The following is an 11,456-nucleotide window of genomic DNA, read 5'->3' as shown; positions in this document are numbered from 1 at the left end:
GGTGAGGACTGGACAGGGCAGGGAGGGAGCAAAGTAGCTGCTGACCCTCAGATGACCAAGACAGAAGCCCGAACAAGCCTGTGTTCTGGGAGGAAGCCACTGGCACTTGACATCTCTCCAAGAGTCCCTCACCAGCTGTCTGGGGTGTGGCCCCCTGGCGGGATGAGGCACCATCCACTGTGGCTCCCTGCCAGCATCCCCCACTGATGTCTCCACCTAGCAGCATTCAAGGACATTTCGGGGAGATTACAGACTTTTCTTTTTTTTTAAGTGCTCAAATTAAGTAGACTATGAGAGCTCCTCAAAAGCTTTTATTCTATTTTTTTTTTTTTTTGACCTGCACACTACCTGGTACACACCGCCAGGTAGGCATTTAAAAAAAAACTTTTTTTTTTTTTAATAGGCAATTTATAACACTGGGAGGATTTTATTTCAGTGTTTCAGAAAATGTGACTATTCTTGGAAAGGGTTTATCCTTCTACAACTCTGGAGGACAGAGATTGTGTGCTAAATTTTATAAGCCACCGACTAATTTAAGTGCTTTGGAAGGGCAGTAAAAAAACCCCAAAAAACAAAAAAACCTCTCGGGAAATTCAAGAGCTGTCATCATTTCAGGGGAGAGAGTTGCTTCTGCAGCCCAGGGTGGCTTTGTATATTCTGAAGATACAGAAAATATCTTCTGTGTCCCTCTCTGGCCAGGGACAGATCCTCTGGTGGACAGCAACAAGTCTTCTGGCAGAAGGCTGACCGACAGAGAGGGGCCGGGAACTTCTCCGACCTGCCCAGGCCTCACGCAGCAGCACGGCTGACCTAGTACCCATGGTTTAGTTACTGAGCACGTCATCCCGGAAGCGCCTCAGACATGTGTCCCGCCAAAAAGTGACAGGGAACCAGAATCTGGCATTCAGGGCTCTCAAGGAAGGAGTGACCTCCATTCTCCTTCCACTCAGTTACCAGGCATTCTATGTGCAGTAGACACAGACAGAGTTTTTACAAATTAAATAACGTTCTTAAACACAATAAAACATCATTACATACAAGTCTCTTTGAAAAGTCTTTCCAAGTCAGTTCTCAAAATTATCTTACAAAATGTTGTGCAAAAACACTGACCTCAAATAAATAGTGGGGACAGAGTGGGAAGAGTGAAACTTATCATTTTTTTTTTTTTAAATTAAAAGTTAAAAACACCAACTGCACTTCAAAGGATTTGCAGGATGCAGTCATGGAGAAGGCTCTGAAAAACCAGCCCTCAGAGTCGGAGCTGCATTGTCGAATGAGGTTTGTTTGTGCTCAGAATTCACAATGGATGCCTCCACTGAGGTCCTCCACCACACCCTCTTTGACCAGCCTGACGAGGAATCTGGTCTCTGTTGTCACATTATGCATAGTTTGAAAGTTCATGGCAGCCATGCAGAGATTGTCGAAGTAGTGCAAAGGTGTTTTGGGTTGATTGAGGTCATATCCAAAGCCTGCCAAGCTGACTTCGTCACACAGGTGCGTGGCTAGGATGACAGCAATGACACCAATGGTGGGCACATTCTGAAAAAGGGGAAAAGACAAGGCTTAGAGCCATTCACTGCTTTCTAAGTGGCACGCATGTTCTGTCGGTCACAGACGCAGCCGGGGGCTGCCATTTTATACAGCGCACAGTTTCATTGATCCCAGAATCCTGAAGTCTGAATCTAGACTCTGAAACGTGGTCTGTGATGTGAAAACCTTAGAACACACCACCAAGAGGTGACTTGGCAGGTCCTCTTGCACCAAATAAAAATGTGTTCTTTGTAAGACTTCTACCTCCTGGTCTAATACGTGATGACCAGAACTGCAAAGCAAGTCCACTTCCTTTCTGACACGACGAGTATCTATAAGTTCTGCTCTGGAACTAGGAAAGTCCACAGGACTGTCTACCATCCTTCTTGGGACTTGTTTCTGGAGGCTGGCCCTTCCTTGCTGGCTCCTGTGGACGGCCTCTGCCTGAGAACAGAGCAGCCTCCGCTTCTGCCTGCGAAGACCGTGCTCGCTTCTCACCTGAAACTACATCCCACCGAAGGCCCTCCTTTACTTTCCTGGCAAATAACGCTTCTAGGCCATTTTCACATAGACAGCTGCTAAGCCAGTTTCTGCCCACCCTCTGTGTGGGCAATTTTTAGGCACAAATGAAGGGTATCTACATTTGTTCCTTCTAAAAGGTATCCTATTGACTGTAGCTTAGTGTGCCAAATGTCTCAATGTTCTGGATCCTGATATCACCACTCCCTCCCTCACATCTGCTATTTTGCCCCTTGCCAATCTGGAATCGTGCTTTCTGGATCTCTGTCCCAGTCTTGGGCAAAATCGGTACACAGGGTAGAGAGAAGTACAGAAGGCCCTACAGCAGTAGAAGCACTCCCTGAAGGCCACCGGTTACCTACAATGACACCCTCTGTTGCACAGTTTTTCAGGTGTAAATGTACCCGCTTTATTCATCCTAATTGAGTCTGTGGCTTCCAGAAACAACTCTCCTTTTCCGTCAACTGGAACAACAGTGAACCCTTCAGAGTTGATAGTTTAAATGGGTTAAGGAAGCTCTACGGAACTCATCATTTGTTCAAAGCCACTTTCTGCTCCTTGATGTGAAGCATCTGCGTCACTCTTTAAAAGAAACTCAACAGTTGCTGAAGACAAGAGAAATTAACCCAAAGGAAGATGTCTTCCTGTTTAGCCACAGGACCCTAAAGCAGTGTCCTCTCTTACCTGTGGCCGGCTCTGTACCTAGCCCAATCGGGAAAACTCAATCAGTGTTTATAAAAGGAGTACGTGAAACCAGCTGCACAGAGAAAGGGGCCGTGTATGGAGAGCAGCTCAGAAGCCATGAAGAACCGCTCAGAGCATGCTCTTTCCAGAACGGACCCCCTAGGATCACACCCCCCCATCCACCAGACCTCCCTCCCTGCTGGAAAGTCGTGTGTGTCCGTGCAAGCCCAGTTTGCTGTTTATTTCGAAGCTTTTCTCTATGCATCTCTATACACACATTTTTACTTTTAAACAAAAAATGGGACAGTATACATGCTCGGTAACTTGATTTTCTTGTTTATTACAGTATGGAGGTGTTTTCTTATCCATTAGTTTTCCTGCATCCTTAACACTCACACAATACTGCATCAGTTATACATAATACGTTTAAATCACCCCCCTAATGAGAAATGTTCAGGCCATTTTCAGTCCTTTGCGGTTAACATTATGGTGAACATACTACAATACCCACCTTTGTAGATTTTGCTTTTATCTCTTTTTTAAAGATTTTATTTTTAAGTAATCTGTACATCTAATGTGGGGTTCAAACTCACAACTCCAAGATCAAGAGTCACACGCTCACCACCTGAGTGAGCCAGGTGTCCCTTTAATTTTCTTATGATAAAATTTTTAGAGTAAAATTGTTGGGTCCAAACTGTTCACATTCACATTTAAAGCTGATAAGTACTGCCAGACTACCCTCCAATTTGTAATTCTACCTGTATTTCTGCCAAGCAAGGACATTACCTAGCCCTTAAATCTTTGCTAAGAAAATAGGGAAAAATGTCACTATGGCTCTAATTTACTTTTATTTAATTCCTGCCGAAGTTGAACATTTTATCATGTTATTTCTTGGCTGTATTAATTTCTCCTTTTGTGAAATGTCTGTATGTATCTTTTCCCCACTTTTTTTCCATTGGCCCATCTTTTCTTTTTGATTTAATAAGATCTTATATGCTTTGAGGGTATTTATCATATATATGCTAAAACTTGCCCTGCTTATTTTGTGTTGTTTCTGATATCTTTTGCTGTTCAGTAACTTCATATTTCATGTAATTAAATCTCCTAATTTTTTAAAGGTTACTTTTAAAATAAAACTACCTACAGGGCGCCTGGGTGGCTCAGTTGATTGTGTCTGCCTTCAGCTCAGGTCATGATCCCAGGGTCCCAGGATTGAGCCCGGCATCAGGCTTCTTGCTCTGCAGGAAGCCTGTTTCTCCTCCTCCCTTTGCCCCTCCCCCACTGCTCGTTCCCTCTCTCTCTCAAATGAATAAATAAAATCTTTAAAAAAAAATTAATTTCATTTCTTAAAAATAAAAATCTACCTACAAACCACAAATGAGCATTTATGTTTAAAAAATACTGTGAAATTTAATAAAGACACAGAGTAGTTGAGAAGATACAGAAATCTAAGGATAGTGAAAACTCTCTGTAACTTCAGAATCTTGCCAAAGTCCTCTTTTCTTAAAAACTGTTTTGTTATAATTGATGTTAACAGTTACATTAAAAGTTTTAAGTTCGTGTCCTTGGGGAATCCTATGTGTTCCCATGTGGGGAAACGCAGCAAAGCCACTTTTTTTTTTTTTTTTTAAAGATTTTATTTATTTATTTGACAGAGAGAGAGAGATCACAAGTAGGCAGAGAGGCAGGCAGAGAGGATGGGGGGAAGCAGGCTCCCCGCTAAGCAAAGAGCCTGATGCGGGGCTTGATCCCAGGACCCTGAGACCATGACCTGGGCTGAAGGCAGAGGCTTAACCCACTGAGCAGTCCAGGCACCCCATAAAGCAATGTATTATATGATGAATCCAATCACAGACCCTACCAGCTGCTGGTGAGAGGCAGAGGTGCTCTCCTCTGAGATAGAAACAGCACAGCCGCCTGACCAGAAACACTGGTCCTGGACATGCTCCTGCAGTGGGCAGAACCTACATGGCCCTCTCGGCCTCCCCACAGACAGAGCAGCAGGAGAGCCCCCGGGAGGGCAGAGTACCTGAGAAAAATGGTGGCCTGCTAAGGGAAGAGCTTCAGCTGTGCTCCCAGTGAGCTGGGCAGTCATGCCTCAGGCTGTAGCCAGAGCTGGAGTTAACTGTTACTGGAGTAGCACAAAGAACTAGTTTTTGTTTTAAGGAGCCTATTTAGGGATTTGTTTTTCCTAGTAAGCACAGAATGCTTCAAGATTTACAGAGGTGTTTTAAAGAACATTTTAAATTAGAATTGGATTCATGGTTGGGGGAGCACCTGGGTGGCTCAGTTGGTTAAGTGTCTGCCTTTGGCTCAGCTCATGATCTCAGGGTCCTGGGATCGAGTCCCACACTGGGCTCCCTGCTTGGCAGGAAGCCTGATTCTCCCTCTCCCTCTGCTCCTCCTCTTCTTTCATGCTCTCTCTCTCAAATAAATAAAATCATTAAAAAAAGAGAGAAAGAGAGAATTTGATTTATTGGGAAAACAGAAGAACCTGCCAATCTGTCTACTGCTTACTGGTTGACCACATCTAAGAGTCTAATTCAGTGTCTGCAAATAGTGACCCTACCAGCCCCAGGTATCTGCTACACAATATCTCAGGCCCCCAGTGTAAGAAGTGCCTCACCCCCACTTCTAAATTCCTTGCTTTCCTTTATATACAGAGATTTTGCTTAAAAGTTTAAGAAGCAGGTGGCCTGGGTAGCTCAGTCAGTTTAGTACCCAACTCTTGATCTCAGCTCTGGTCTTGATCTCAGGGTCATGAGTTTAAACTCTGCATTTAAAAAAGGGGGGGGCCACCTGGGGGACTCAGTGGGTTAAGACCTCTGTCTTCAGCTCAGGTCATGATCCCAGGGTCCTGGGATCAAGCCCCGCATCAGGGTCTCTGCTCAGCAGGGAGCCTGCTTCCCCCTCTCTCTTTCTGTCTACCTCTCTGCCTACTTGTGATCTCTGTCAAATAAATAAATAAAATCTTAAAAACAAAAGTTTAAAGATGATCTCCACTGCTTTTAAAAAGGTTATTTTTAAAGACACAGGCTTAGCTATTCAACTCACAAGAAACCAATAATAAAGGCTTTGCCATCCTTCCGGTATCAGCACCAGCTTTGCGGGAAGAGAATTTCTATTGCAGTGAAAGAACTACAGAGGGCACAGAGGTTCTCAAATTAGGCTGCAAAATAAAACTGCCCAGGGGACTTTGAAAATCCCAAAGTACAGACCATAGGAGAGAACAGTTAAATAGAAAGTTTGGGATGGGACCCAAGCATCAACAGAAAACACTGCTCTAGGGGGCAAACTTTACTTACCATCACCTCTAAAGTGATGGTAAAGGTCAAGTCTGACTTGAGCAGCCCAGAGCTAAAAATGTAAAGAACTTTCCAGACCACCAAAGTGCCTTTCACTCTGGAGTCCCAGGATCAGAACACCTTAAATAGTATCTCAGTGATCAAGATGTTAACATGTGGACTATACGAAGGAGATGAGTCACCAAGGGAGAAGCCAAGTAAACACTAAGGGGGCCTTGAAATCAAGATGCAGAACAGCCAACACGCACCGAGCCTGTGATCACTGACTACGTTTCTACACTGGGAGATGCTTCTGGGGATATAATTGAGCCTATGTGAAATTTGTACGGAGGTCTCCCTTTCAACACGGAGACGAACAGTTAACTTTCCATTGCAACAGAAGTACCTTATCTCGGCCCCAGAACCTTGACTGGGGCTCCGAGTACTGAAGGATGTCAAAGGCAGTCTCTTTGATAATAACTGGATTCAAAATCCTGAAGTGTTTCGGCTGTAGTGGGATTTTTTCTGCCACCTGCTTCCAAAAGAAGAGCCGCACCCAAAATGGCTAAGGGAAGAAAGCAAGCAATCATTAGGGGGACTGAATAAAGCTCTCCTGCCATCAGAAGGCGAGCATGCACCCCTGCTAAGCAGCCCAGGAGATGTGGGTGGGACCCCATGTGGGCTGGGGGGCTGCACTCCACAGCACAGTCCCTGAGATGGACGCATCTGATGCCCCCACTCAGAGGAGCAACCCCAAAGGACCTGGTTTACGAAGGTGGCACTGGACAAGGAGAGGAAGGGCAGAACCAGCTCTGGTTTGTTTGGAGAAGATATTCCCCAGGGAACAACCCCAAAAAGCATGTGAACAGGTGAACAGATCTAATTTAAGGGTATTTAAGTGCCATGAGTGTCCCACTTAGATCAGACCCTCCCCCTGCATCCTCCCTCGGCTGACTTGGTCTAGTTCCTAGTTCTGTGAAGTCTCCTGGTAACTGACTGCAAGTCACCTCCCACGTGCTTCATCTTCCAACTAGACCAACTTCTATCCAATGGAAAATCCAGAAGATCATGACAAGCTATATCAGGCTTTGCAGACAAATTCTCCATCAGATGGTGCTTATATGAAAAGTCTAATATATCCTATGAACTTTACAGAAAGCTAGTTTTTATGTGCATCAATAAATGTGACCGTTGACCTCTGAAATTTACTTCAGCATAATGGGTGGGGTGATCATAAAATAATATGATCAATTATTATAACAAACAAAAGGGAATATGGCCGACTTTATGCAGGCCATTTCCTCAACAGCTGCCCCTCTGGAATTCGGTGCATTTCCTCCAACAATCTCTTGGGGAACATTCCTAGAGGTTTTACATATATCCTTTTGAAAATCCGCAATAATGGTTTATATTCATCCCAGTAAATGTAATTTCTGGATTAGCCAAAAGACATGTAAATTCAAACCTGGCGAACAAGGTAGGTGAGCAGTAATAACAATTTTGGTCCAAAACCTGATATTCCCATTAAGTGATGATCACAATTTCCATGTGACTCAATCTTAAATTCTGAAAGTAGTTCTCAAAAAGGAGTACTGACGGTTTCTACAAAGGCAGTAGGTATTAAAAGACAACACAAAAGTATAATTGACCCTTGAGTGACGTGGGGATTACAGGCACCACCATCTCCTCCCTGAGTAGCTGAAATCCACAGAGAACTTCTGACTTTCCAAAAACTTAACTACTAGTAGCCTACTGCTAACCAGAGGCCTTACCGATAATATAAACAGTTAACACATATTTTGGGTATGTATTTTTGTATTCTTACAATAAAGTAAGCTAGAAAAAGGAAAACATTATTAAGAAAATCAAAAGGAAGAGAAAATGCCTCTACAGTACTGCACTGTGTTTATCAAAAACCATCTGTGTACTAGTGGACCCATGCAGTTCAAACCCATGCTGTTCAGGGGTCAACTGTATACATTCCACTGTGTTTGTTTAAAAATAGAAGTCTGTAATTACAGTTAGAGACCCCTCCACTTTTTGTGAAAGAACACTGGAGAGCTGAATTTCTAGTGCTTACCAGGGTTTCGTTTTTTACCATTGCTTGAAGCCAGCTGAAGTCAACACTCTTAAATAAAACAGCAACAAACAAGTCATTGGAATAATATTCAAGGTCAGACAGTGGCGCACCCTCTGGATAAGTCATCCTGATGGTAGTTTTATTACCAACATGCTCCGAATATCCTTCAACTGGTGCACTGTTTAACCTATTTGAATAAAAAAGACAAAGATAGACAAAGCAAGCCATCAACTACTTCATCACATCGGGCATGATCCCTTCCTTGCGTCCCTCGCATGTCTATAGGGCTGGGAGTGAGCTGTGGGTTGGGGGGTAAGGCCTCCCTCCCGCAGCCTCGAGTCCCCGAGGGACACCCACACCTCCTCTATGAATGTCAAGCAATTCCAAATAATCTTGCCATTTTAAGCCCCAACATATTATATTTTGGGCATCAGTAATGTTTCCTTGAAAGCTTCCCGCTGTGCTCAGATATTAAGGGTTCTTGCCAGAATTTCAGAAAGGCAATCAGAAAGCAAACTGAGAAACCAGGCGAGGCAGACCCAAACCACAATTGTAGAGACAGGGTTGGTACCAAGGAGGGCATCAGGCCCAAGTGCATCCTTAGAGCAAGGACTTGGGACACTTAACAACTGTCAGATCAACAAAGGCTCTTCCCAGTGTCATAGTTTTGGAGCAGATTCTAAGAATTCTTTTGAAAGCACCACCACCCACCTAGTTAAAGAGTTTAGTAATCTCACAGTCTGTTTGGTTCTTCCCTTGTATTATCACACTTGTGTTATCACATCCGTATTATCACACCTGGATCTCAGCTTTCTTCTCTATTCTACTGCCCCTTCTTCTAGATCTGATACCTACCTACCTCTGGATTATCAAAAGATATTATTACACAGGAGACCAAATGAAAGGCATGCCCCTGAGGCAGTTATCCACCCCACCCCACCTTTCCTTTTAATTTTTATTTTAATATTACTTTTTAAAATTAATTTATTTATTTGACAGAGAGAGACACACAGGGAGAAGGGGAACACAAGCAGGGTGAGTGAGAGAGGGAGAAGCAGGCTTCCCACTGAGCAGGGAGCCCGATGTGGGACTCGATCCCAGGGCCCTGGGATCATGACCTGAGCCGAAGGCAGATGCTCAACAACTGAGCCAAGCAGGCGCCCCTCTTCTTTTTTAAAATAAAGGACATTATATAAGTACATATATAGAACCTGTATTTTTTCGGTGTTCATTTCCTAATTCTGCATACTGTTCTGTGGTTCTGTAGTTCTAGAATAGAATGTCTTTATTCTTAGGAAATGCATATGGATTTATTTAGGGATAAAGGGGCTTGATACTTGCAACTGACTATCAAAGGTTTCAGAAAAGGATAATAGTATAGATAGAGAGAAAATCATAAAGCACTGTGATAAAGTTACCAGCTGGATAATGTGGGGGGAAGGGTGAATGGAAGGGTCTTTGTACTATTCCTGCAACTTTTCTGTTAAATTTGGAATTGTTTTAAACCTAAAGGTTACTCCCTCACAACATGCAGCTTCTTAACTGATATTCTCCCTCATAATCAGGCTAAGCCACCATGTCTCTGTCCCCGGCACTCAGTGGCCTCCCAGTGGCCACGTATGAAGTCCACACTCCCTAGTCTGGTAACATGTGGGCCACCACTGGTCAGGCTACCCTCCTGGCCCTTGCCCACTCTCTCAGCTCCACTCTCCTTGGAGAGAGCAAAGTAGTGTCTCTCACGTCAGGCAGGGCCTGGAGTCTAGCAATGATGCGGGCACGTAAAGGTAGAGCAGCTAGGAGAGATCACCGGGACCCGAGTCAGCTGACCCCCCAGGACTGCTAAGGAGCAGAACCACAGGCGGTCTGCAGGGCCCCAAGACGAATTTAACCCCTTTAAAGGGGGAGGACTTTGGCAGCAAACTATCAGACGCCTCAGGCCTGACCCCGCTCTATCTGACCACTTAAAAAAGGTAACTGCCACTGAAGGCTCCGCCTGACTGATGTCTGAGCAGAACCGAGCGCCTTCCCTGCTGGAACATCGGAAGAAGGGAGTGCCCAGAGCTGAGCTGGACGTGACCGAGGCCTTATCTCAACCGCGCACCCACAGACCGACTTCACATTTGGTTCCTTCACTCCCTGTGCCCTTCTGTTTACCTTGTTTTTTGTGTGGCTTGTCTGTATGCTCCGTCAGAAGCCAAGTTTAATCACATGGTGAACAGTCATTTGAGTTTGGAATCCTGAACCTGCTTTCTGACAGTGATTTAACTTTGCTCTATGACTGAATAAAGCCGACACAGTGGAAAGACACACTCATGTGTGCGCCTTCCCGGCGTGCTGGGAACACTCCTCCTGCCAGGGTGAGGCTCCAACTCACCTTCGCCCTGCCTGCCTCCTCCCTGAAGCACCCAATCCCACTGCTTTGCAGGGCCCCCTGCCTTCCCCCGCCACATCCCTCTTCTAGCCCAGAGTGCGCACCGTTGGCCCCCCCAGGTTGTCTCCTCTCTTCCCATATGAGTCACACACGGTGGGGGAGCACAGGGCCCTGTCTGCCGGCACACACACCTTTCAGCTGCGCGCACGGGGTCCGGGATTAGGTGCTGAAAGCCTCTGACCGTGCGTCTGGATGGCTGGCATCTGGCCTGGACCCTGGGCCCTCTAGTGCCTCAGTGTCCTCACCGGTGACACTAACAGTGATAGCTTCACGGAGGAATGAGAAGCTCTAAAGCACGTGACACAGTGTCTGGCCCACGGAAAGCAACCAGTGCAAGGCAGCGGTTACCGCCTTCTTTAACCCAACCTTTACAGTCCTCAAAGCCCAACCCCACTCCTACTCCCTCACCTCATGCCATGCCTGCTTTCTGACCACTGGGGCCTACCGCAACCCTTTTGCCTTTAAACCAAGGTCTTACCCATTTCCTCCATCTCTTGGCTCTTAACACAGTCTGGTTCTTTCTACAAACACCCTACGGCCCCTGCCCCCTCTTCTTGTGCTCCCTACCTTCGTACACATTCTCCAAAAATAGGTGCTACCATTTATTGAGCAATTAGCCCATGCCCAGTATTAAATGCTTTACACTAAGTTCTAAGTGCTTTACGTCTGTGAACTCATGTTGTCTTCATGGTGAGGCTAGAAAATGCGTACTGTTACTGCCTCCAGATGAGGAAACAGAGGCCCAAGACAGGTAAGAAACTTGGAAATCACAGCTACTGGGGACAAAGGCATTACGTGAACACACCATGTCTGAAATGGATCTTGTCATCCTCCTCACTAACCAGAGATTTTCCCCAACTACTTCCATTCCTGACAGCAGTTCCACTAATGCCTAAGAAACCCCAGACTAGAAATCCGGCGGTCCTCT

The 11,456-nt window shown here is 45.3% G+C and overlaps 1 protein-coding gene across 3 annotated transcripts in view; it reads right to left on the bottom strand.

The window, feature by feature from the left end:
• Positions 1 to 296: 296 nt before the first annotated feature.
• ST3GAL5 (ST3 beta-galactoside alpha-2,3-sialyltransferase 5) overlaps positions 297 to 11,456 on the bottom strand; it is a 49,805-nt gene continuing 38,645 nt past the window's right edge. For 2 of the 3 annotated variants that reach the window (XM_059405679.1, XM_059405681.1), the window contains 3 exons: positions 8,098 to 8,284; positions 6,424 to 6,582; positions 297 to 1,539 (listed from right to left, as the gene is read on the bottom strand). In XM_059405679.1, coding sequence (XP_059261662.1) covers positions 1,291 to 1,539; positions 6,424 to 6,582; positions 8,098 to 8,284 — 595 coding nt within the window. In that variant the 3' untranslated portion in view covers positions 297 to 1,290. The remainder of the gene's footprint in view (positions 1,540 to 6,423; positions 6,583 to 8,097; positions 8,285 to 11,456) is intronic. The other variant, XM_059405680.1, reaches the window with a different exon arrangement.

Source organism: Mustela nigripes, chromosome 7 (assembly GCF_022355385.1).
Source record: "Mustela nigripes isolate SB6536 chromosome 7, MUSNIG.SB6536, whole genome shotgun sequence".
In the NCBI taxonomy this organism is placed as follows: Eukaryota; Metazoa; Chordata; class Mammalia; order Carnivora; family Mustelidae; genus Mustela; species Mustela nigripes.
Note: the sequence above shows the minus strand (reverse complement) of the source record. Positions and strands in the feature narration are given on the sequence as shown.